Source organism: Xiphophorus hellerii, chromosome 4 (genome assembly GCF_003331165.1).
Source record: "Xiphophorus hellerii strain 12219 chromosome 4, Xiphophorus_hellerii-4.1, whole genome shotgun sequence".
In the NCBI taxonomy this organism is placed as follows: domain Eukaryota; kingdom Metazoa; phylum Chordata; class Actinopteri; order Cyprinodontiformes; family Poeciliidae; genus Xiphophorus; species Xiphophorus hellerii.
In genome coordinates this window covers 4,796,796-4,821,866 of record NC_045675.1, presented here as the reverse complement: position 1 = coordinate 4,821,866, position 25,071 = coordinate 4,796,796, and the positions used below count along the sequence as shown (strand labels likewise).

Genomic DNA, 25,071 nt, shown 5'->3' with positions numbered 1-25,071 from the left:
AACAGCAATACTATTACTACTACTACTAATAATAATAATGATGATGATGATCTTGAGATGTAAACTATTTTGAACTGTCATTCATTTTGGATAGTTTACCTTATGGTTTGAAAGGAGAATTTTTTTTTAGAATTATTAAATAATCCATCCAATGAACCTCCAGCCAAGTGATCCAGAAACGAGAGCCTTTAACTCTCCCTGACTTGAAAGGCCAGCTGTTCTGCCAAAATTTTCCAACAACCAAACTGAGAGACAAGATTTTGGCAGGTTCTTCAGTACAAATCCAGTGCAGCCCAGAGTTTTGCTACCAAGGTTTCATTTCTTTTCTCTAACCCTTGATAGAAGTTTAATTATCTTTGATTAATCATGAATCGATTGTAATGCTGAGAAATAAACAATATAGTTAGCTTATTTTATTTGTAAAAGGAATCGCTCAATGAATTGCTAAAGAATTTGTCCTTCATATTGACTTTTAACTTAATGACTGATAAATTATAAAACTCATTTATTTATTTATTTATTTATTAACATCTCATATTCATGCTGCAGGGACCAACATTTAATTATAAAGATTTGTTCATATCTGTAAAGCCAAAAAGATAAAACTTATACTAACATTTACTAATCAAATCTAAAGTTTTTAGTCAGATGTATACCCTTCAGAAAAAAATTATGATTCACATTTATATGGCAATCCATACTTAATTTATTTTTATTTGATAAATTTGTACAATATTCTCACATCAATTACTAGTTACTGTCGTTTGGTCTACCCCACTGAAGGGAAACCCTACCAGCACACAATGTTTTGTCACTAATCCTGAGGCAACAATAATCACCTGGCTCATGTACAAACTGGAGGATTCCACAAGAGGATTCCCAAGGCTTATACAAAAAACCCCACCCAGGATCGAGAGATGTGCATTTCAAGTCAGGTCTCTTGGTCACGGTGCCGACTGCCTAACTATGGACTGTTGCATTTAGAGATGGGGCAGACTCAACAAACAGGGAGTTGTGAGGAGATTGACGTTAAAGCTCTTCAGGATATGTATAAAAAATTTGTCCTGGAATGCCCGAGTGGAGTTCTTTTTCTGCATGAGTTTAAACGTTTCTTTGGTGTGGACCCAACAGGGGAAGCGTCTGATTATGCGGAGAACATGTTCCGAGCCTTTGACAAGAATGGGGTAAGAAAGGAATGCCTGCTTGCTTTTCTTCATATCAGTCAATGTATCAAAATCTTAGGCAAACCTTCTCTTTTAACTTATCTTTTATAGGACAATACAATTGATTTTCTTGAGTTTGTGGCAGCACTGAATCTCGTTTTCCGGGGAGACCTGGAACATAAACTACGCTGGTCATTCAAGGTGTATGACAAAGACGGCAATGGCTACGTGGACAGGAATGAGCTACGCTCAATAATTGATGTAAGTCTGATAAAATATTATGTCATTTTATTATTGTATTTCTACATTACTTTGTTAAATATTTGATGAAAAATATTTGAGCACACTTTTTCTATGATCACATTAATTAGTCTCATTTGATTAAAAATACAATATTAATTTCAATACTACTAATTTAGAAACTACTGCCTCATGAGATTATGAAAAAAAAGATTTTTGCAAACAAAGATTTATTGCATGATTTAACTTCTTTTATTTGAAACAGAAAACCAAGTATTAGTATAACTTCTGTTAAAAATATCAGCATCCTTATTAGGTAACACAAACATAGAAGCTGATTTTACTGGGTAATTAGTAAATATACGAACTCAGATAGCCAGCTTGCAGTCAGCTGCTTTACTGACATGCCACTCGTAGCTTAAATATTCTCGTCTTAAAGCAGCTTTACCTTAATACGGCTGATGGTTGGCTCTATTTTAGTTTTCACACCATGATTGTCACTGATCTTTACAACTGAATTTTTCCAAGGAGTAAAATCTCTTTTTCTTTTAAGACAGGTACAAAGTGTAGTATGCTTTACACAGTCAGCTTAGTGACAGCAAGCAGCAAGATGTGGGGGGAGTCATGCCGTAAAATGGACACAGTTCTGACATGTTAACAGTTAGCCTACTAGCTCATTCATATTAGTGGAAATGCTTTAGTCTCTACCGATTCTTAGGGTGTATTCAGACCGGATAGTCTGGTAGGCTCGGTTGGATTGGGGACTAAAATTGCAACATTTTGTTACATTTTCAGAACTCTAGTTCGCATTCACACTGCACTGTGTCAAACGACTAAAACTAACTGAAAAACCTGTTCCCCCCATCGCCTGTGGGGGCGCTGCACCAAGAACTGCTGAAGGAATCGACACAAAACCTCTGAAGAAGGCCAGCGCAACTTTCTTCTTCGCAAAAAGTAAACAAAAGTGGAACAGTGTCAGATTTTAGCGGTTGTAGGATTTCTTCATTGATATGCATTACTGGTTTGGACATCGCCTGTTAGCCGCTAACGCTAGCGACGCTCCTGCAGGCGCCGTTACTTCGCGGTGAGTCGGTCCACTAAACCAGGCTGTTCCTGCAAGATGAGCAGGAATCACAAAAATGATCGCAGCGCCTTTATTTCTTACCCAATCTCTATAAACATGGCTTAAATTAAAACTGAGAAAATTGCTGATGTTTGTAAGTATTCTCCCTTTATATAAATATATAAACACTTTGGTTTCTATCAAGCTGCAAGAGAGGACTAAGCAAATTCCTCCATCCTATTTGATGATTATGTTTAAACAAACGAGGCAATTAGTTAAGTTTATGTCATTTATTAAAGGTTTAAAAATTACAGCAATGGCACAATAAGCTGATAAAAAGTTGTAAAACAACTTCAAACCATTTATGTTCTGCTTTTCCTTGCTTAATGTTGGCACGCAAACCCGTTAATATGACAACCGACACAACATCTTCGTTAACCCGCAGAGCAGAGAGTAATATATTGACCAGAATGTCCATATAGCTGTGCACTGTAGCCAACTTCCTGCTTTTGAAACTGACTAGTCAAGTTGCATTCAGACAAGTTTTCTACCGTTTTAGAGTCCACTTCAACCGGACCGAGACCTAGGTTTTTAGGCAAATCCGAGTTCGGTTTTTAAGTCCATTTTGGAATTCAAATTTGCATTCAGACCTCCCCAAAAACTCGGACTTTCTAGACAAACGGATTAGAGTCTGATTCAGAACTCTAGTCCTGGGTTGGTCTGAACACACACTTAAAAGTCTGGAGAATCAGGTGGGAGTCAAGCTAACAACTGAGCAGAACAAGAGCTTAAAAGAGATTATTTATTTTATATAAAATATCATAAACCTAAGATTTTCTTGGGAATTTGAGTGAACTTGCCTGGTTATTATTTCATTTAGTCACTGTTATCTTAATAAAATGCTGTAGCTCAGTGGTTCCTAGCCCTGGAGCTCAAGTCCCCCCTGTCCTGCATGTTTTAGGTGTCTCCTTGCTGCCACACATCTAACTGAAATAACTGGGAGATCAACAGGCTTCAGAAGCACTTGATGGCATGCAGAGGAGGTCATGCAATATCAACTGAATCTGATGTACAGGGACAGAGACAGATCCGAAACATGTAGGTCAGCTGGGCGGGCTGAGGACCAGAAGTGGGATCCAGTGCTGTAGCTGTTGCCGTCCATAATTACAAGCGCGGCTGCTGATCAATAAAAAGTGCTGCTCAAGTGTGTCTCCCAGGGTGTGTTTACGATGATAGCCTCAGCTCATCAGAAAATCACATTTTATTGTATCTTTGTTGCTAGATTGGAATTACATCAACAAAACTGCTCACTTTGACTACAAGTCAAAGTGCATATAGAATGCATTGAATGTTTACCACATTAATTAAGAGGTGAATGTCCTGAAACCATTTATTATTTTTGGAGTTCCAGCTGCTAACATTGCAGGGAATTATCTAAATATATTGTCTGCAGTTCCATGTTTTCTTTACTATTATTCCAGAGTATCTATCGGATCAAAAAGTGCTCAAAGAAAGACATGAGCGAGACACAACTTTCAGTTGACGAGGTTGTGGAACGAATATTAGATGCTGTTGACTTTGACCGAGACGGTGAGAAAACAGTGTTGCAATGTAGTAGAAAAAGTACTACAAGAAGACAACATTAAACACGTCTCTTTCTGCTTTCACAGGTCACATTACTTTGGAAGAGTTTATTAGAGGTGCACAGGAAGATCCATGGGTGCTAAACATGTTGAGGTTGGACATGAATCCGGCTGGATGGGTTCTGGAGAACAGAAGAAAGAGTGCACATTTCTGATGCGTCAACTTTGCCTTTGCTGTGATGTGAAATAGACGCAGTCATGGTGGCAGAAATACAACAGACTATTTTTTTATTCACACGTCTGTGCCATTTATGTACATGCCGTTTCACATTCACAAATTGAAAACATATTGTCTTCAATCAGTTTAATTAACATTAACCACAATTTGGTTTTTGGCACTATCAGAACCCATTACAACAATTGTAAGAATATACAAAATGACTGCTTATTGGTTTTTGCATATGACTCTGTAGTTTCATTGTTACAATTGCTCTTATGTTTCATTCTGCTGACTTAAAATATTCAATTATGAATTTATGTTTAGCTTTTTTTAATGGGCCATTTTACTCAAACCAACAGCCTTATTGCCATTAAGTGTCAATGAGTAAATAATGACTCTATACAATGTTTTAATAAAAAATAACTTTCTTGCGGCTTTTTGTAGATTTTTGAAATTTCATTTTATGCTGTATCAGCAATTTAACTGCTTAGTTATATTACTCAGATCTCTAAGTACTGTTTAATTTAATAATAAGTATCCACATTTGCAAATATGCAAATATATATGTTGGCATAATATTTTTCACTGTAGATAATATTTTACTGCTGCTAAATGCTCATTTTAAGACCTATTCATAAAGGAAACACTGCAAAATGTTGCTTTGTCTTGTTTTCTGGCAGTTTTGAAAGAATACTTTTTATTATTTTAATAAAAATATGTTTTGCTATCAGTTACACAGTTGTGCACATCAACCAAATACTTTTTGAAACCTTCATCATAGTCACCAATAAGCCATGTCTTTAAAATCTTAGCATAAGACCAAGTGTAAACAGATCAGTTTATGCCATTATGCTGGTGCGGAACCCCATATCTGTTTTCTCTCCCTATTTATATTATGTTCCATATTTACTTTTTTTGTGCCCTGCTTTCAAGTGCATACATGAATAGCTGTCCATGCCTTTTTAATTGGTATTAATTGTAAATACATCTGTTTGGGTTGCTGAATAAAATAAAACTAACCATATTTTTCTGTTTAAATATTTTATCTGTTTTTCAGTTGTCTAGGCTTTTTGTTACTCAGACACAGACTGTTGTACTATAGGCAAATACACAACTATTAATTGTAACCAAACAAAGAATAAAAAGTATTTAATCAGTATAATGTGCCACTTCATTAAGTAATCACATAAAGTGCATAAGAGACAAGAAAAGATAACTGGTTTGTGGATTACAGCTTTAAAATTAGTTTGCTAATGTCTTTAGCTAAGAATAAGCTTCTTTGTTGAGGTCAAACTTTGCATGAATCAATAGGCACGCTCAGATTATTACCCTCGCCATTAGAAAGACAATCAACAGACAAAATTAAGTGGACACATTTTGTTATTGTTATTGTAGGCTGTCTTTAGGTTTTTTGTTACGAAAAGACAGGCAAATTTGAACAATTTAGACATAAAAAGAGGGAGGGGACTTAAGGTTTCCCTACAGTTTGTACATTTTGACTCAAAACAAGGATACAATCAGCATAGATAAATAGTTAGAAAATACTTTTTCACTAAAATGAATTATGCAGTAAATGCTAATAGAGCATGTATTCAATTATCTGTCATTCACCTGAAGATTTATTCTTTAGACATGGGATCAAATTGTAGGTTCATTCCTAAATATTTCATCACTTTGTATAAGCCTATTGTGTGTGACTTTTTGTGGTATTTTTGTAATACATAAACTGTTTTTGTCCTTGTTACTCTGAGCTGGATGAGAGAATGTTTCACTAAGTGGGAGGTTTATAAAAAAGGTTAGTTAAAAAAATCACACATGTATGGCCAAAACACAGCAGAATTGACTGTAGACTCAAACAATGAATGAACTGCTAAACACATGCATATTTCATCAGTTTGTAATGCCTGTCATAAAATTGCAAAGTAGGATGACAATTTTCAATGTTAATCCTTTCATCAGACTGTGTCCATACTCGTGTGCATGGGAATGAAGCGCAGAGAGGAAACTGTTTCACAGCAGAACTTAAGTCACACACAGCCGAAAAACAACACCTAGTGAATTAAGAGATTCACAAGTGAATTAAGAGATTTAGAGTTCTTGGTCAAATTAGTACTTATTAACATGATCTGCAGGCTGCCTTGTTTAACAAATAATGCTCGTTTTAAATGTTTTGTAGGTTGCAATTAATATATCAAGCTAATACGTGTACAATGTCTTTATGTGCTGTATCTTTGATGAGTTTGGTTGCCTCTATTAAAATAAAAATAAAACTTATGATTTTGTTTTATTTTTCAAGCGTTATTAAATAAATAAATACACCCTAGATAGCTATGACAAGTGGCCATTTTTTCCAGAGTCTTCGAAGGCATTACCCCAGCAGCTTCGCCGCCGCACCTCTCAGGTGTCTGTCGGGCCGGGCGGCTTTACACCGTCAGCGGAGTCGGTGGAGACATGAACGCGCGGCGGCATGGCGGACAGAGAGAAGCGGAAAGCCACACCACCGTCCGGCCGCAGCATCCAGGTGAACTCTCCGGCCAGCTTCAGGTAAGAAGTCCGGCAGAAAGAGTCTGAATAGGGGTAAATGAGGTGCTTGTGTATTCACCGAGCTGGCTTCTGTGCGCCAGGGGCAAATCGGGTGAGACTCTGCAGAGTTGGTGGGTGCTGATGTTGGCTATTCGGATCCGCCGCTGCAGCAGGAGGAGCAGCGTTGGTCCCTTTCTTTGGAGCGTCGGATTTTAGGGAAGCATCTTTTGATTTTGGGCGTGTCTGGTCCCACAGGAGCGGTGTTGCTGCACCTTCACAGAGCATATGTCGCATAACCTACTTTTTCTTAATCTGATCAAACCTCTAAAGCTCTGCAGTCTTTAAAACAACAGCATTTCGAGTGGAACTGCTTTAGCTTGAGCCCATTTGGTTCGTTTTTAAAATAAACTGTTTTGTTTCACATTTAGCTTTGAAGTTAAGATGACATCAACTGTCCACCTCCATAATTTTACAAAGGGCAGCTCTTATTGACATATCAGTATACTGTAGTGTTGGTATATGGTTCACCTTCTTTACACAATCCTGAATCTAATTTACTATGTTTATCTTACTATGTATTAGTTTGTTGTTCATGTTTTTGATTTATTTTTATGTGACTGAACATGGATGGATCTTTTATTGCACAAATTAAACTGATAAACTGCTTAAAAATAGAAATGAAAAAATAATAGATGCGACTGGTTCAAGCTGATTAAATATACAGATAGACAAGCTGAAATCAGCTGCATGCTGTTGCTTCATGCACTCTCATATAAATTCAGAGGTTGCAGTTATGCCTGTGGCCAAAGCTATGCTCATTAAGTACCATTACTTTGTGGCTGAAGGTCCTTTGATCAATATTCCCCAGCGAGATAACAACAGAAACTCACCCTCCCTCAGGCTCAGTCTTTTCCCATCCCAGTATTGTACATAAACATGCCAGTCTCTCTGCTATAGACATTTTCTTTACAACAGTGGTTGTACTCAGTGTCTGACTAGCAGATAATAATTTAAATCAAACTAAATAAAAAAATCTGCTTCCATTGAGTTTAACCATTTGAAAAAAAAAAACTTCAGCATAGAAATAAAAAGCAATCCATAGACAAAACGGATTTGTAAAACAAAAAGAATAAAACAAAAAGAAATCTGTGGGATAATCAAAAAGATTCAACAGATATGAATCACGCTGAAAACTTGATTCTGTGTTTTCTCCTGTGTTTGTGATCAAAGGAATATCTCAGTAGTGTTCCTGACATGAAAGGAGGCCAGAAAACAAAGTCAGGTTTGGATTGGTCCCAGATCAGCCATATGTTGGCATGTTTGTTTCCGTGACATTCTTCCCCTCACGTGCTGTGCTTGAATTATCAATTCCTCTCGTACTTGCTGATGTTAAAAACAGGGCAACCACACTGCTGCATTTGCAGCTCTTATACTTGATGTATTTATTGTCTTAAATGTGGGAGCAGTTCCACTTTAAGCTGAAAACATTAGTTCTATTAGGGGTTTGAATACAATAACATTTTTAGTCAGCAAAGTCAAGGTGCAGCAAAATACATTTCTGTATAGTCAAATAACATTATACAGCTAGCTATTCCGTAGTTTTGCAAATGCATCTTGCATATTTAAGCTGAGGTTTTGGGGGAAAAATGAGTTGAACCTACAGTCTTGAAAAGCAAACCAATAAAGCAAACTGTGTTGTTTGTTGTTTAGGTTGTTCGCCTAGGTCTCGGTTCAGTTGAAGTGAACTCTGGCACGGTTCGAAAGCATATGCAAGCGGACCATAAATCACTCCAAAAGCAGGAAGCAAACTATGGCGCAAGGCATTCTGGGTCAACAGAGCCTAAATAAATGTGTAATTCTAGCACTGCAAGGAGACATGGCTTGTGGTATTTTACCAGAGACAAAAGAGAAATCCTACAACCACTAAAATCTTACAGTACTCCATTATTGTTTGCGCTTTGTGAATAAGGAAGTTTGTTGGAAAAGCACTGAAGGTACTTTGGGAAGTAAATAAAGCATATACTCCAATCTAGAAGGTGGTGTTGGACCTTAAATGTTTTGGCAGCAGCCATAAAAATAGAAGAAGAAGACCTTGGGGAAACATTTAGTTTGTATAAAGGTGTCAAGAGACATCTAGTGGTGAATGTTGGTAAGTGCATTCTTTAATTTAGAACTACGCAACACTTTTACTAGTCTGTTACGAACCGGACATGTTAAGCAGCAGCAGCAGCTCAAGTTGTGTGCGTAGCTGACAAAAGTAAGTTTAACCTAATAATAGCTGCATAGACAATTGTCGTGTGTTTTGCTGCTACAGATACGCAATGTTTAATTTGGGTTTGATATTATTAATTATTTGTTCTGTAATATTTGAGGCTGTTTGTTGGTGGGCGCTACATGCTAAAGCTAACCGCATCAGGTGCAGTGTTTGTAAACTCAGTTAAGCATCGACGTTATGCGTGTTTAAGCTTTGGTTATAATAAGTTAATCATACTGTGGGGATGTAAAGGTTGAAAGTATATATGCCAAGTAGTTTTATCAATGCAGACAGCATGTATTTCTGATTTTATTTCGGTATTTTATAGACCACACACAAAGATACACTCTTACATATTCAGACGAAACGTGATGGCTGCTGTGTGTCATCTGCCCACACAAACGATCTAGAAGCATCCAGTCTGTACCCCTCATCGACACCCCGAGGTGGATATCAACAGCAGAATCCCTTTGCAGTCTCAGTCTGAACCTAAAATTCATAGCTATCGATCTTAGTTTGCCTAAGGTCGTTTGAACCTCTTCGGGGGTTTTGTGTCGTTTCCTTCAGTAGTGCAGCGCCACCACAGACGAGGAGGTGAACATGTTTTTCGGAAGGTTTGGATTATTTAACAGTTCTGTGTGAAAGTGAACCGCACTTAACAAATGTTGAAAGTTTAGTCCCCAATCGAAATGAGACTAGAAGGTATTTTGCCTATGTGAGAATATATATTTAGATTTTTTTCTAAATGAACCTTTGAGCCTTCTTGCATAAACCACATAGGGATAGTGGAAAGATGGCAGGGCTCTAACATACAGTTGGAAAAAAAAAACTGAAGTTCTTGCTTTTGATGGCGTTTTTGACAGTAACCTTTACAAACAGATAACTTTCAAGTTCCATAGTTTGACTGCATCCAGTCAAATATCTCAAAACCTGTGTGTTTTGCAATACTCACTGGTAGTGATTTTAGATATGAGCGATATAGGTCTTTGTCTATAAGGCATTCCTGTGAGAAAAGATGTATCTGTCAGATAGTGGTTGACAATTCAGTCTATATCAGATTTGATATCTCATTTCCTTATTCAATAAATGGCTAATCTTATATTTTTCAAATAATATAGACTGCATGTATCATTTGTTGTTGAAATTATCCTGGTGAAACTTGAAATGAATTATTTGATGCTAAACAGCTATTCTAAAAGTACTGTTTGAGATTCTTCAACCAGTTCTACCATTCAGTTATTCTTTCATTGTGTGACTTGCAAACTGTGAAGTGATCCGTTCAGTCTTATCTGTAACAATGTGGCTTGTAAGGAACGATAGGAGGCAGCATAGCAATACGCACAGGACCATAATGCTGAATAATGCCATTTTCCAGAAGGCTTTTTCATTGACTTTTATTACCTTTATGTAAAAATGTTTTCAGGATCCTTCAACTGGATTGAATTGTAAATGTCTGTCTCTCGTGTTTAAAGATAAGCAAGGATGCAAATTAAACCGATTTGAATTTCACCCTCAGCAGGAACTGACATCCTGGACAGTAATTGTATTGGTTGCAGCTCCCCTCTGCTGATTATTTACTGCTTTCTCTTTAATTCTGCTGACCAGACATGTATTCACAGACGGCACCGCCCTTCTGTGAATAAACTGCAGGTCTACTTTGTCTCTGTCTTTTGCAAAAATAATCTATCCCCCACATATCTTTGGAAATTGATATAAAATTAGGGCAATTTGAACAAAATTGACAACTTCTGGATCAGCTCATCTGCTCTTTCTAGATTGAGATGGCTTTAAGTATACACCAGGAATATATTTTAAGGAGATACTAACAGACTCTAGTTGAATTACTTGATGTAATCACAAGCTTTTGTACAGACAGGCCACAATGAACCCTGGTGACTGAATTCAGCAGAGCATGAAATAGGAGCTGCCACATGATATGGTAGGTTGTATGGTCAACCCTTTCTGCATACCTCATTGAGGTTATACCATTTTAATTGTAAAGTGATTTAAAGTAATTTAAAAAGTGTTAAAACTTCACACTTTCATACAGCCCCTGCATATTCTCTGTGGGTTGGGGCTCAAATTGAAGCGCATTATCACTTTACCTATGAAGCTGCCGTCAATGGAAAAAGGGGCTTGCAAATGTACCTCTTAATGAAATCTCATTTCTATATGGTAGATTTTAATCATTTTTCAACATTACAAAAAGTAACTTAGTAAGGTAGCTACTTTATTAGTAAGAGATTTAAACTCCTTGCTTTTAATGCCAATCATTTGTGTTACACCTAGCAGTATTCAGACATAAAGTTCCAAAAACTGATAATAGCTACTCAATTAGAAGGGTGAAGTCTGATATTGTCAGGTAGACATAATATACCTAGTTAACTTTCAATACTTAGAGAGTAAATCATTCTTTAAAATACTGCAGTTCAGGTGAGTTACTTTCACTACCTGCAGTTTTCACCACCAGATGGTGGTTTTAGTTTCAGGCAGTATTTTAAACATATCATTATAGTCTAATGGCAAGCAGCAGAATCTAAGGAACAAAGGACAAGGACTTCTAATACAATATTGAATAGAAGACAGATGACAGAGTACTTTAAGATGTTATGCAATAAAAAAAAACGAGAAAAAAGTACAAAGTTAAAATTACTATTTTTTTTCTATTCTTAAATCTATGATGCCTGCAGCTTATATAAAATACAGAAACAGTAACAAGAAAGAAATAAACATTGATTATTAATGTTGGCCCAGTTTGACTTATGGGATCGATACCAAAATGTTAAAAAATGACATGGCTGATATTGTAATTCTGAAACTTTTTGTCTTACTAATTTGGTTTCATTGAGCTGGTTAATGTTTCAGACTAGCGATTAGACAAATTAGGCCAATATTTGCTATTTTTATAACACTGGCTACCAGCCCTGTCCAAGTACATTTAGCTCATAACCAGGGAGTTGAATGTTTGATCAACAAAGTGTTTTGGGGCTTTTATGGATGGCATTTTTGTGAACATTTCCTTGTAGCTTTTCAAAAATTGTTGTCATGTCTTTATCTGGTGTTGTGGATGGACTGTTGTTTTTATCATATGGGTTTCTTTCCACATGACTTTAAAGAAATTTACATCAGCTCTATATACTAAAAAGTTTATACTTCTCAAGTAACATACTAACAATTGGTAAATTGCTCAGTTAAGGCTGCCATAACAAATATGTTGGAGGAAACACACTTAAACGCTATAAACGATAAAACATTTGGTGTTTATCTGAAAAATGATGCAATAAAGCATAATTTAGTGACACTGTCATAAAATCTGCATAAAAAGCCAGCTATGTTTTATGTGGGTTATATTGCCAAATCCAAACATAATGTCACAACAAACAAATAAATATAATACAGCACATTTTGTTAAGAAGATAAATGGAGAGCTAGACAAAAATGAAGAAATGCAGACTTTGATGACTGATGTTCCTCATGAATAATTTAGCTTGACACTGTTCAGATGAGAGAAACAGAGACAGGGGAGTGTCCTGTTGTGCTGATGATTCTCCTGTTGGGGCTTCCCGAGCTGTTGAATGATCTGCTAACACCAGCAGTTTTCTGCAGTGGCGTAGTAAATCTGATGCAGACAGCACCGTGCGGGTTATATAACACTACTCCTCTTTTGGCAGCTTCAGCGCCACAGCTTCAAACAATTACCCCATCTATCTCTTCCCTCCGAGCGAGCGGTAGCAAGCGAAGCTTTGAATCGGACTCCTAGCTCACCGACCCAGGCACGCTGTACCCCTCCTCCTTTTTCCTCCGGCTCTTTTCCTGTTTGCTCCTCCTTCTCTCCCTCCCTGCTTCACTTTCTAACCCTCTTGCGCCTTCTCATCTTTCTCTTCTCTTGCCTGTGGATGCCCTCCTCACGTACAGAATGGACTCGGGAGGGGAAGGAGGAGAGGGTTGGATGGAGGACCAGTGGGAAAAATGGTAGGGTATTGTTTTTGTGAGCAGCCGCACGGATGAGTGTGACCTTGTGAGTGTGTAACTGTATTTATTTTTATTATTTTATGCCATCTCCTTGCAATTGGAAAACTCAAGCAGGCAAGCCCTTGAAAGAGGCTGGATGCACGAGACTGCACATTTATTTTAAGGAGGAATGCAGAACGTGCAGAGGGAGAGGACAATTTGACCAAAAATAGAACCTGAGAAGTCTTATGTTGTGCATGTACGTTATGGCAACAGCGCTGGTGCAGAAGAAGCACTCTGTGGAAGAGTCTGTCTGTTTTTACAGTTTGTTTTCATACACAGGATGATGGAGTGTTTCTTTTTTGTAACTTGATGTATTGAATCTGTCAGGACAGTCCTGGTTCGGCTCATTCCCCCTGTCTCGTCCTTGCAGGAGGGCGAAGCTGATGAATAACTGACTGCATTGAGTCTTGTGATTTTTTGGTTGGGAAAAAATCCTGTGATCTGTGAATTTACAGGAATATATAAAGAGAACGACTTAAAAGGTTTGCTTGAATCTGCCAAGATATGGAACTATTGGCCAGGATATGTTGATAACAGAGTATTGGCTCAAAGGAGAAGGTTTGTTACATATTCAGACATGTTTGCTATAATTTAGGTCAAGCAAACTTTATTGATCTTTTTTTTGAAGTTCTGTTTATGTTTTCTGAGCCACCTTTTTCAGATCAATACCTTATTTACCCACAATAGATTTATTGAAACTTTATAGTAGCATGCAGAGATATAAATGTTCCAGGCACATAAACATGGGAGATCTGAAATGCTTATTTATTTAGTTTCTTAGTATTTGTAAATAAAAACTATATGTTTCAAGGTATGGATAAAAATAGCTCCGTTGATTCTAGCAGGCTAAACTGTAGACTCGCATAACTAATAAGCTGGTTGGGGCCGTCATTTCCTGAGCATGAGGTCATGCTGTCCTTCATCAATGCACGCCAGGAGGCATGCCATGAAGACACACAAATGCCAGTTGGCTGCCCTGTCACCTCCCACTGTCAGAATAATGCAGCAGTTTAGCCCAAATCCGTAGTGGTACAAACTGAAACATCAGTCCTGCAGCGCTGTGTCCATCTGCACTACATGATTTCTCCATGGAGAAAGTGAAAATGACCTGTTAAAAGTGCGTCTTCAGCCAGAAACTGCCCAAGCAGCGAAATCCACAGCAAACCAATTTTTTATTTGACATATTAATATCTTTCTTAATTCAATCCATGAGTACTTCATATTAAGGAAAACAGGAAAAAATGTAGTTGAACTATGAAAAGGAGAAAAAGATGATTCACTTAAAGAATAACTACTAACATTTTCTTTTAGCCATTACAATATTAGACACGACGATGTAAAACAATCCAACAAATATGTACAACAAATATGACTTTAATCATTTAAGCTTTAAGGGCAATGAATTTGGATAAATTGTCCATCTGATCTATTATTGAAATGTTATGCATAAGGAAAAGGAACATTTAAATTGAAATGTAAGCGTTTTTATTAGAGACACAATTTATTGGTTATCATTATCATCAAACTTGCTTTTTGGTATCATATCTTTTTCAATCTTGTTACAATTTTTCCTGTGTAATGCCCTCCACTTCTCTGTCATCACATTGTAACGCATCAATAATTTTTGAGAAGTTATTGCTGCTCAGCACAACTGAATGAGCGTTATTAAGGCAATAACGTACAGAGCTCTTGGAGCGTTTATATTTCAAAACCAAATCACATTTAGTGAATTTGGCATCCCCCCCTGGACTCTGTTTGGTCCTTTTCACTTTCTTGTTTTGGGATGTCATCGCCATGATTATTTCTCTTACACCTATCAGCTGGCTCCACTTAAGAATGACTAGCGGCACCCTCTTCTGGATGGCAGTCACACTGTAGCACTGAAAGAAGGTTCATTTAAATGCTTTGAATGCTAACACGTTTAATGGGGACTTTCTGTGTGTAAATTGATCCAGACACTTATTGAAATTTGTGGATTGTATTATTCTGTAGATTTTTGCTCATATTAGGAAAGTAATTCTAACTGTTTGCATTGTTAGAACTACTAACAGTTAATTCTAACTGTTGATTAGAAAGGAGGTCCATTTAAATGCTTGAATGCTTACTACAACAATTGGAATGCAACCAACAGTTAGTTAGAACTGTTAGAATTAACTTTTGGTTAGAACTAGTTAACTAGAACTAGTTCTGTTGACTAATTTTATTCAATTGAACAAACTACAAGTCAATATCCTATTGACTAACTAATAGAACATAGATTTTACTAGTTTGAACCAATGTCCATTGTCTAACTAATAAAACATATTTGTGGATTTTACTATCCTGTAGATTTTTGCTCATGTTTTGCCAAGGCAAGGAATTCAGTCTGACTAATAAAACATTGGTTTTATTAGTTTATTATGCACAAAATATGGCATACTTTATAATATTCTGGACATAAAATGAAATCTTAAGTTAATCTTTCCTCACTCTCATCATATATTGTTTTCTAGTAATTTTGCTTGTTGTTTTTCCAGCTTGTAGAATTTTTTATAGATCATTGCTGGAAATATTTATAACAGTTATAAAGATTTGTTGGAAGTTATGTTTCAGTCCATCTACTGTATTGATAACCTCTTCCATTATTGAGAATGGTGTACATATGGCAAACCCTTACCAAACTGAGTCCCTGAGATACAGTATGTAAAGGACAACTGTGTTTACATTGGCTTTCACATCAGCTTGATCTAAATTTAGAGTATTTGCCATGCAAGTTTGCATACTGCCATTTACCATTCTCATTGCCTTCTAGTCTATGTGATGTCTCTGTGTTTCATTGTGACAATGTAATTTGCTATGTCTTTCACTGTCTTGCTTTGCTCTGGTGGCTGCATCCAACTTACCAACAATTCACTGTGGCATCAGGGTCACTCTGTCCTGTCAAGGCGTTTTATCTCCCACCGCCTTATTTTCTTTTCCCTTTTCTGTTTCACTGTCCGCTGCCTTTATTTGTTCTTTATATTTCATGGTCCAATCATTACCTTAACCTCCTGTTGACCTCTCTGGTCATCTCTCCTTCTGTCCTTGTGAAGACAGTTATCAGTAAACACGGTGACAGTAACATAACATTAAGCTTATTGGGATTCTTACTTTATCATTGCACTTCCTTCTCACTTCTCCCTCATAAAACTGCGTATGGACTGTGGGCACTGTTGTTCAATAACACAACAAACACCATATGCAAATATCAGAACTTTAAAGAAATGTGGTAGAGTTAAAGCTCTGCACATCATTATTGTCTTTGGATAGTTGGGTTAACTCCCAATGCCCTTGATGCCAACCTTTTATATAGACTGTAGTGAGTTCTTATGTTCTGAAGAGTGGTGGAAATAACACTGATAAAGGAAAGAAAGAGACAATTTTGAAAAATGGGGGTAAAATTACAACCGATTACATTAAAATTTTCGAAACAATGTCATCTTAAAGCCTTAAGTGAACAAAACAATTCTGAACCACCCTTGATTTTAACACTCAATGACATCAGCCAAATGTAAGCATAAGTAATGTTTCCCATCACACGGCAAAAAACTGAGTTATCGAACCCCTTCAAGATGAAAATATGCTATTGATTGAAATCAAAATAGTTTCCTATAGGGGATCAATCAATCGAATCAATCAAATTTTATTTGTATAGCACATTTCAGCAGCAAGGCATTTCAAAGTGCTTTACATCATATCAAACACAGAAACACAATGCAACACAGAATCAACAATCAAAACACAACATGGGATATACTCAGTGGGAAGTCTAGATTTAAACTATGTGAAAGATGATAGATTTTTTTTTCTACAGTAGTTTAGTGAGGATACAATGTAAACGTCCTATCAATAACTCAATCTGAAAATGTTAATAAAAAAAATAAAACAAAATACTGTGCAAATTTGTGATGGCATGAGATTGAACTTAGGTTTTTTTGGAAACATTTACTCAGATATTATTTTACTCTAGTGCTTTTAGAGTTTTTATTTTATTTGTTGAGATAAAATGTACAGTAAATGATAAGAATGCAAAAATGACAATGATTTAAATTTATCAACCCTTTTAAGTTAATCCTTCAGCTTTCATCACCTAAATTATAATTGCTAAAGATGGTTGCAGCTGTGCCCACATATGCATACAATCTTAATGTAACCAGGAATGACAGATACATTAGCACTGTGGCTTACCAGCTTACTATTGTCATCCAGGTTAACTTTAGCTCACTCTCTGTTATTAGTTTTTTGTTTTTTTTTTTATTCTTCCAAAAACCGTTTTACTACTCAGCCTCTGAACTGCCTGCAGGGTAGAGTGTAACAGGCGGACATGATTGAGGATCAAGAAAATTGAAGCATTGTTTACTTGAAGTTAATTGAATCTTGTCGGAGACAAAAGGACAGTCCGTCAAGGATGCAGGGATATTTAGGCATGCTGCTCCAAAAGCAAAAAGGTTGTCTGTGTTTTATGTGCTGTTTTCTTCATGTTTTATGCTCCTAATTTGAGGATGTGAAGGCGAGGAAAGAGTGGGCCCCTGCAATACATATGTTTTCTAGAGCAGTGGTCCCCAACCCCCGGGCCGCGGACCGGCACCTGGCCGCGCAAGAAGTAATTAATATTTCCTTGTTATGTATTGAGTCTGGAGGATCTTTTATTTTGAAAATCCTTTAACCGGATTCTGTCAGTTACGTTTTGCGCGGCAACATTGAGCCCACAAACAGCATCGGTTTCGGTCTCCTCCCTACGCGCACCCCCCTTCCAACCCTGAAACATCCGCAGCAAATTCTTAGTCTTAACCGGTCCACGGTACTAAAAAGGTTGGGGACCACTGTTCTAGAGCATACGTATACTTCTGTCACAATATTGTATATCTACTTTGCATTTCTATCTAGAAAGATATTCATCAGAATGTTTTTCTTTTTAAGCGTAAGACTAAAGTTAGCATATAAATATAATTGAATGCTGTTTAGCAAAGCTTGTGATAATAAATTTTGCTCTGTCTTACTTTAGCCACAATTCACTGTGGCATCAGGGTCACACGGTCCTATAAAGGCACTCCATCCCATTCATTTCTTGGCATACATAGTTTGATCACCATCCAAGGTAGACTTTTATCACTTTTTTAGGCATGTTGAAAAAATTTTAAGCACAAGCGTGGCAATGCAGATGCGATATACTGTATTTACAAATGCAACAATGGCGCAGAATTGACACAGGTATTAATGCTTTCATGCCATACTCTATAAAATAGGGCACATCAGAAGCAGCATAGGTACTTCTAAGACATACAAGACACACAACTTAAGGTCCTACAAAAATGTGTAATAAAATGTTTTTCAACAACATACATGGCAAAATGAGAAATAGTGTTATAGCATTTTCATATCTTCTCTGGATTCTGGTGACTATTTTTGACCTAAAGTTCATTTAGGTATTTTAGTGAGTAAGCTATTATTGCATTTGTATTTTTTACTATAAATCAGTCACAGTTGTGTCTATAATTGCTGTGAAAGTGGACATGTAACGTAACAAAAAAAGAAAGCAAAAGATAAATGTTCATTTTTTCCTATTGTCCAGGACCAATTGAAGGATATTTTTAAAGTTATACCAGTAAGATTATTAATACAGAAACTAAATGAAGTCATATATTTACCATACATAAGTGTATGCATTTAAAAGCACTGCAAACATTACATTAAGGTGGTTCTTGGGATTTCTGATCAGTGCATTATGGCTTGAGATACTTTTTAAAGTTGGTGCTGCCTCTTATTTTCATCCCACAATGATTTGACACTGATTTCCTTTAACGTTTTCTTTTTATTTGTCATTCAGACATGTTCTAAGGTATTCCAGGAGAAAACCTGTTTATAAAAATATGGCTGCACAACCTGGGTTTGGAAACCTATACCTAATTAAACCACAAGACTTCTGGAGATATGTCCTTAGAACAGATCAGACCAATGCTAAGTTTGATTAACATCAGACACAGTATACAGTACACACACACACATCAAACCAGCTGTCAAGTTTGGTAGAGGAGGAGTAATAACTTATTTTGCAGCAACAAGACCTTGAGTGGACAATGAATTCTTCTGTATACCAAAAAGTATGAGGACGCTCTAAAACTTGATCAAAACTAAGTCATAAAAGTACAATATCATATAAAGAAGTGCAGCAAAAAGTCATTGACAATGATGTGAAATAGTGGAATTAACTTCCCCTTATCTCTCTCCCTTCCTCTTCTCATGTTAATCTTCCCCTACAACTAGGCTGACTCATGACATCAGTCTGGACGAGTTTGAGGATGATGACCTCTCAGAGATTACAGAGATCACCGACGAGCGTGGAATGAGCCTCAACTGCAACGGCCCTGATATTAAAGTAAGATTTCATGAGTCATGAAATTTCACGAAATATGCAATGACTTTGCTTTAGGTTTTTATGTTACAATACTTTATAATTTAATGCAGAGGTTTACTTAACTAACCTCTGTAAAATGAATCATGATATCCTTCAGCTAGGCCTGTCGCGATAAACGGTAAATCAATCAATCGTACGATAAATTAAAACTATCGACGTCATTTTAATTATCGGCATTATCGTCTCTTCCGGCCTTTTTCTCTTTCTGTTAATGACACTGAATGAAAAAAAGCTCAACTCCAGTGCTCTCCACTGACCCTCCCTTCCTCATTTCCTTAGTGTAAAGCCCAGCGCACACTACACGATTTTAGAGCTGTCGGCCGATTGTCGGCCCATTTTCAAAACCTGAGACCACACATTAGCCGACAGAAATCCTAGGTATAACGGTTCGATCGGTTCGTTCCTGCCGTGTGGTGTCCAACAATGGGCACAAAATAATGACTACAAGTCCAGTTAACTAATTTTAAAACCAGGCATTAATCAATGCTTTACTACAATCTACCTGCAATGCATGTGGCTAGTGTCAGAGTAAAGTCCTGACCAATGAAAATCATTATAACCTATTTACGTCACGTTAACGAAAAACAGCTGAAAAGTTACCGGGTTTATCAACTGCGGTAGCAATTTCGCTCCAACTCCTCCCTTTGTCATTTCTATATTCTTTGCATGTTGAATAAACATTAATGTTGTTTCCACGTATCATCTCCAATGTCCGCTGGACTTCGGGTTGCGCCGTATCAGCTGTTTGGGATTCCCCTCCATAATTTCCCCTCAGAAAGCGCGGAGTAGAATCCGCGCTTTCTGATTGGCTACCTGTCACATTCAACAGGCTGCGTTAAGATCCCAGTCGGGGAAAATCCCTGATTTAGATCAGAGCGGCAACGACGACCACACAATCTTAGAAAGACCAACGTTTTAAGATTGTTGTAAGGGGAAAAATAGGAGCAAAAAATCGTGTAGTGTGAACTATTGCATCAGGTAGTCGGATGTGCCCATCTTCTCTATTTAAATCTAATTATTACTGAAGGGCAACATAATATACAGACTTCATAATCTGCATTCTTTTGGTTGAATGCAGTATTTATTTCCACTTTTACTTTATGTTCTTTAGGGTTTTTTTCAAGTGTGTTTTTTGTTAATGGAGACCATTTTATTTTTGTTTTTGGTTGTTTTGTTTATTTTGTTTATCAGCTCCAGTGTTAAGTGTTCTTTTGAAAATAAAGTGTATCTATTTTTGGCAGGAAATCGCATGCATTATTACGTCATTTCCATTAAATCAGTGTAAAAAGGTCTTCAAACAATATTATCGTTTATCGCAATAATTTTTGAGACAATTAATCGTTCAGCAAAATTTGCTATCGTGACAGGCCTATGTACAGTATATCCCAACTTCCTTTACAAGCGGTTATTGTTAGTAATTCTACCGAACCCGCTATTATCCGCCGCTACAGTGTGCTAACCAACTAGCATCACTGCATGTTGGCTACTTCCTCTAGCCGCTGTTGACTCCAAAACACAACAAAACTCTTCCAATATCTTTCACACATTGACGCATTTCCCTAAACATTTCTCGAACAATACCGAATAATTAAAAAAGTACTTTATTAAAATAAACTTAAAGGTTATTCTCACCTGAAAAACAGCATGATGGACAAAATCATCAGGAAAGCTGGCTCTGTACTGGGACTAAGGCTGGAGTCCCTGGAAACTGTGGTGGAGAGGAGGACACTGAAGAAGGTTCTGTCTATTATGGACAATAAACAGCACCCTCTCCACCACATAGTGGACAGACAGCGGAGCACCTTCTCACATAGGCTGCTCCAGCTCTGCTGTCGTAGGGACAGATACAGGAAATCCTTCCTGCCACATGCCATCTCACTGTACAATAAAAGCTAAATCATTGTTCTGCACTAATCAGTCCGATTTTGCACAACTGCACTATGGCACACTTGCTGTACATATATATTCATATATACATATCTGCATTTTTTAAAAATCTTTGCAAGGACTGCTCTTAAGTTGCTTTTTATATTAACAGCATTTCATATTTTACAATTTATAGCATTTTATATTTTATTTTTTATTTTATCTACAACTACTACTCAGTGGTAGTTGTTATTGTGTCTTGTCTCTATGCTGTAACTGCGAAGTAATTTCCCTGCTGGGATGAATAAAGTACTTCTATTCTATTCTATGTAAGACGCGCAGTCTGCGTTACTCCCATTTCTCTCAACTTATGAGAAACGGCAGCTCAACAGGCAGCTCAGAGTCTCCACGCGCCACCTACTGGTGAAACACCGCTACTACACCCATCGTCATTAATCCCTGTTGACAACAAATAAAATAGCTACTTATCATAACCCCATAAACATTTAAAGAAATGCATGCTCCTTTTTTTTCCTATTGTGGGCACGCACCAGTGGGCATCACACTAGTTTGGAGTATTTAGCTCCAAACTAGTTCTACTTTATTCACACTCAACCATTTGTTGGGTTTCATCAGCTGTGACTTTCTGAAACCCTGTGAAAAAAAACAAACTGTAAAACTTAGCAAAATGTTACCTCTTCCCACATGAATATATGTATATAAAGCAAAAAAAAAAACAAAAAACTACAAAAGCAATAAATGTTTGATAAAAGAAACAAACTTTCCAGACCTCATCTACTTATTACAAATTTTCTTTCCAACTCTCTTTTTCCAATGTTTGCTGACACAAGAACAAGAAAATAAATGTTTGACTAAACAAGCAAAATTAACTTTCTAATGAATAGATATTGAAAAATGTTCAAAAGAAATGATCACATATGGCGGAAAAAAACAAGTGAATCAGACTATTTTGAATATAAACAAGAATAAAAAGCATGAAATTTACTGGTGAGATGATGTAACACCACCAGCAGAAGAAGATTCTGTGATGTCACTAGTGAGGCAGTCTGTGTGATGTCATCAACTAGACATATATGTACAGAACACAATTCTGCATATCTTTCATTGCTTGCTATATCGCTGACCAGTTCAGACATACTCAAAGCTCTTTCAAATACCGTTCAGGTAATTTAGAAACCGACTGATTTTAGAGAACTATTTAAGGGAAAATGTTTCATCAAAACCCAAGATACCACGATGGAAAGATGGGACCCCAGATGAGAAGGGGATTCCAGCACAACTCCCAAGGCAGGTTCCCTCCTGTGCACCCAAATGTTTTACACGAGGAAATCCAAAGGCTGCGTGCTTTTTTGGAAATGGAGAGAGCCCAAAGGTTTGAAGATAACCAACGACTGGCCCACATGGAAGAAGAGCTGGAAGAAACGAAACTCCAGTTAAAAAGGCAGAAAGCTATCAAAGAAGTCTTCATCAACAAGTCCAAAGAGTCAAAGAGGGAACTCGAGAGAGTAGAGAAGCTTAGTGATCCAGCAGCTGTCAGCGCTGCGATCCTTGCTTCCAACGTGCACAACGATGTGAGATATAAGAATAAGAAGATGCTGCAACAAGACTTTGTAGATTTAAAGACGGCCCATCTCCTCAGCCAGGAAGCATTTTCGTCAGAAATCCAGGCTGAAAAAGAGAAAGGTAAAGCCCTCCAAGAAGAACTGGACAAACTCCAGACTTCTTACGAGGAGCTTTGCTCTAAGTATGAAGCTGACATTGCTTTGGTGAGGCAGGAGGCTGAGATACAAACGTTTTGTGAAGAGAGGGATAGTGAGGTACAACAGCTCCTTGAAAATCTAAGAGCTGAAAAGGAAGATATGTTTCAAAATATGTCAAAAGAGATCAAATATCTGCAAAGCAGCGAAAAAAGTTTGCAGGACGAATTGGACCAGGTCAAACGTTCATATGAAGAACTCGACAGGAAGTATGATAGAGATGTTTCTGGACTTAAAGCCCAAGTAGAAACATACAAGAAAGAGATAGATCGTGAGAGAGAAGCCAGTTCTGAGAGAGCGAAGAAAGACCTTGAGGAAATCAACAAACTGAAAGCTGAGCAAGATCATCTCTATGAAACAATGACAGAAGAGTTCCAGACTCTGCAGCAGAAATTCAACGGGCTCGCAAAACATTTCAAATCTAATATAGGCCAGTATGAAACAAGCTATTCTTCACTTCAACGGCAGGTGGAAAATCTTCAGATGCAAATAACTGAGGAGAAAAAAGCTCACTTGGAAGACTTGGCTCTTCTCCACAACATAAAAGCCATGAATGCCGACCTCCAGGAAAACACAGCAAAAGATATAAAATTCCTGCAAGAAAAGGAAAGGGATGCGCAGACTGAGTTAGAGAAGATTAAAGGTTTGTACAAGGAACTGAATTGTAGATATGAAATGGATGTTGCTGCACTAACACAACAAGCAGAAAAATATCAGCAAGTAAGTTGTGAGAGGATTATTAAATTGGAAAGAGAAGATGAGGATCTTCAGCTTGCGAACTCTCTGAGAGATGAGAAGGAAGATCTACAACAAAAAACATCACAAGAGTTTACAGATTTTCAAGAGAAGGAGAAAGATTCAGAGAGCCAACCTGACCAGGTTGAAGTTTTACATCAAGAGGTTTCTTCTGAGGAGGATTTCTCAGAAGAAACCTCATCAGGTTGTTCCACGGATTTGGAATCCACGGCAAAGACGGAGTTCGCTGTAGAAACCATCCAGGAGAATGTGGACAACCCAGATCCTAAATCCATGCAGGATGGTAAAAGGAAAAAGCCAAAGCTTTCAGTTTGGAAAAAACTACGAAACATTCTGTGTTTGAAGAAACAGAAAAAAGAAGGAAAAGAGTGAACGAAAATCAAGAACGTCTCACTTTAACTATCATGCCATGCGACGCTTCGTCATGACAAAAATTAAAAAGGCAAGTTTTTTCCCCCCATTAACCAACTAGAACAAAGATTCCTTCTTAACCCAATTCAAAAAACAATCAAACGCTAAGATGAATTTGAAATAGAAAAAAAGCGGGCAGCACGGTGATGCAGTGGTTAGCACTGCAGCTTCACAGGGAGGATGTGTCAGATCTTTGCTGTGTGGAGTTTGCATGTTCTCCCCGTGCTTGCGTGGGTTTTCTCCAGGTGCTCTGGTTTCCCCCCACATCTCCTAAAACATGTAGGTTAGGTCAATTGGTCAATGTAAATTGCCCCCCAAAAGTGTTAAAGAAACTGCAAGAATTGCTTTAAAAATCACCTAAAAGTCTTGAGGTATCAGCACTAAATCTAAGACTATTCCTTACCCAACGATGGCTGCTTCCTCTACTTTAGCCCTTTTCCCTTCACTTTTTTAGTGGCAGATGACACAGTGCCACAACAACACATAGCTCAATATTTATAGCAACCGATTAATTTAAGAATTACAATTCTTCTTGTAATAGAAATGATTTCTGTTTATTTTCTCTCTGTTTTTGTAGTTTTATGGTTTGTCCTTTATTTTACCTTCTCTACTCACATCTTATGTTGCACTTGCACTTTTTCGTAGTGAAATGTGTTTAAATCCGGAATTTAAAAAAGGTTAACAGAAGGATCATGCAGTGGCTTTTTTAAAAAAAGATTTCAGGGTGACTGTGGCTCAGTGGGTAGAGTGGTCGTCTTGTGATCAGA

At 37.3% G+C, this 25,071-nt stretch overlaps 2 protein-coding genes across 3 annotated transcripts in view; both read left to right on the top strand.

Moving 5' to 3' along the window:
- Positions 1–928: 928 nt before the first annotated feature.
- Positions 929–5,293, top strand: LOC116718210 (guanylyl cyclase-activating protein 2-like). The gene is made up of 4 exons (XM_032559930.1): positions 929–1,184; positions 1,275–1,424; positions 3,948–4,056; positions 4,137–5,293. The coding sequence occupies exons 1-4, from the start codon at positions 987–989 to the stop codon at positions 4,262–4,264; spliced, it is 585 nt and encodes a 194-aa protein (XP_032415821.1). The 5' UTR covers positions 929–986; the 3' UTR covers positions 4,265–5,293.
- A 1,330-nt stretch (positions 5,294–6,623) lies between these two features.
- mapk8ip1b (mitogen-activated protein kinase 8 interacting protein 1b) overlaps positions 6,624–25,071 on the top strand; it is a 45,134-nt gene continuing 26,686 nt past the window's right edge. The window contains exons 1-2 of one of the 2 annotated variants that reach the window (XM_032560485.1): positions 6,624–6,813; positions 19,343–19,454. In XM_032560485.1, coding sequence (XP_032416376.1) covers positions 6,737–6,813; positions 19,343–19,454 — 189 coding nt within the window. In that variant the 5' untranslated portion in view covers positions 6,624–6,736. Of the gene's footprint in view, positions 6,814–12,613; positions 13,019–19,342; positions 19,455–25,071 lie in introns of those variants that run through there. The other variant, XM_032560486.1, reaches the window with a different exon arrangement.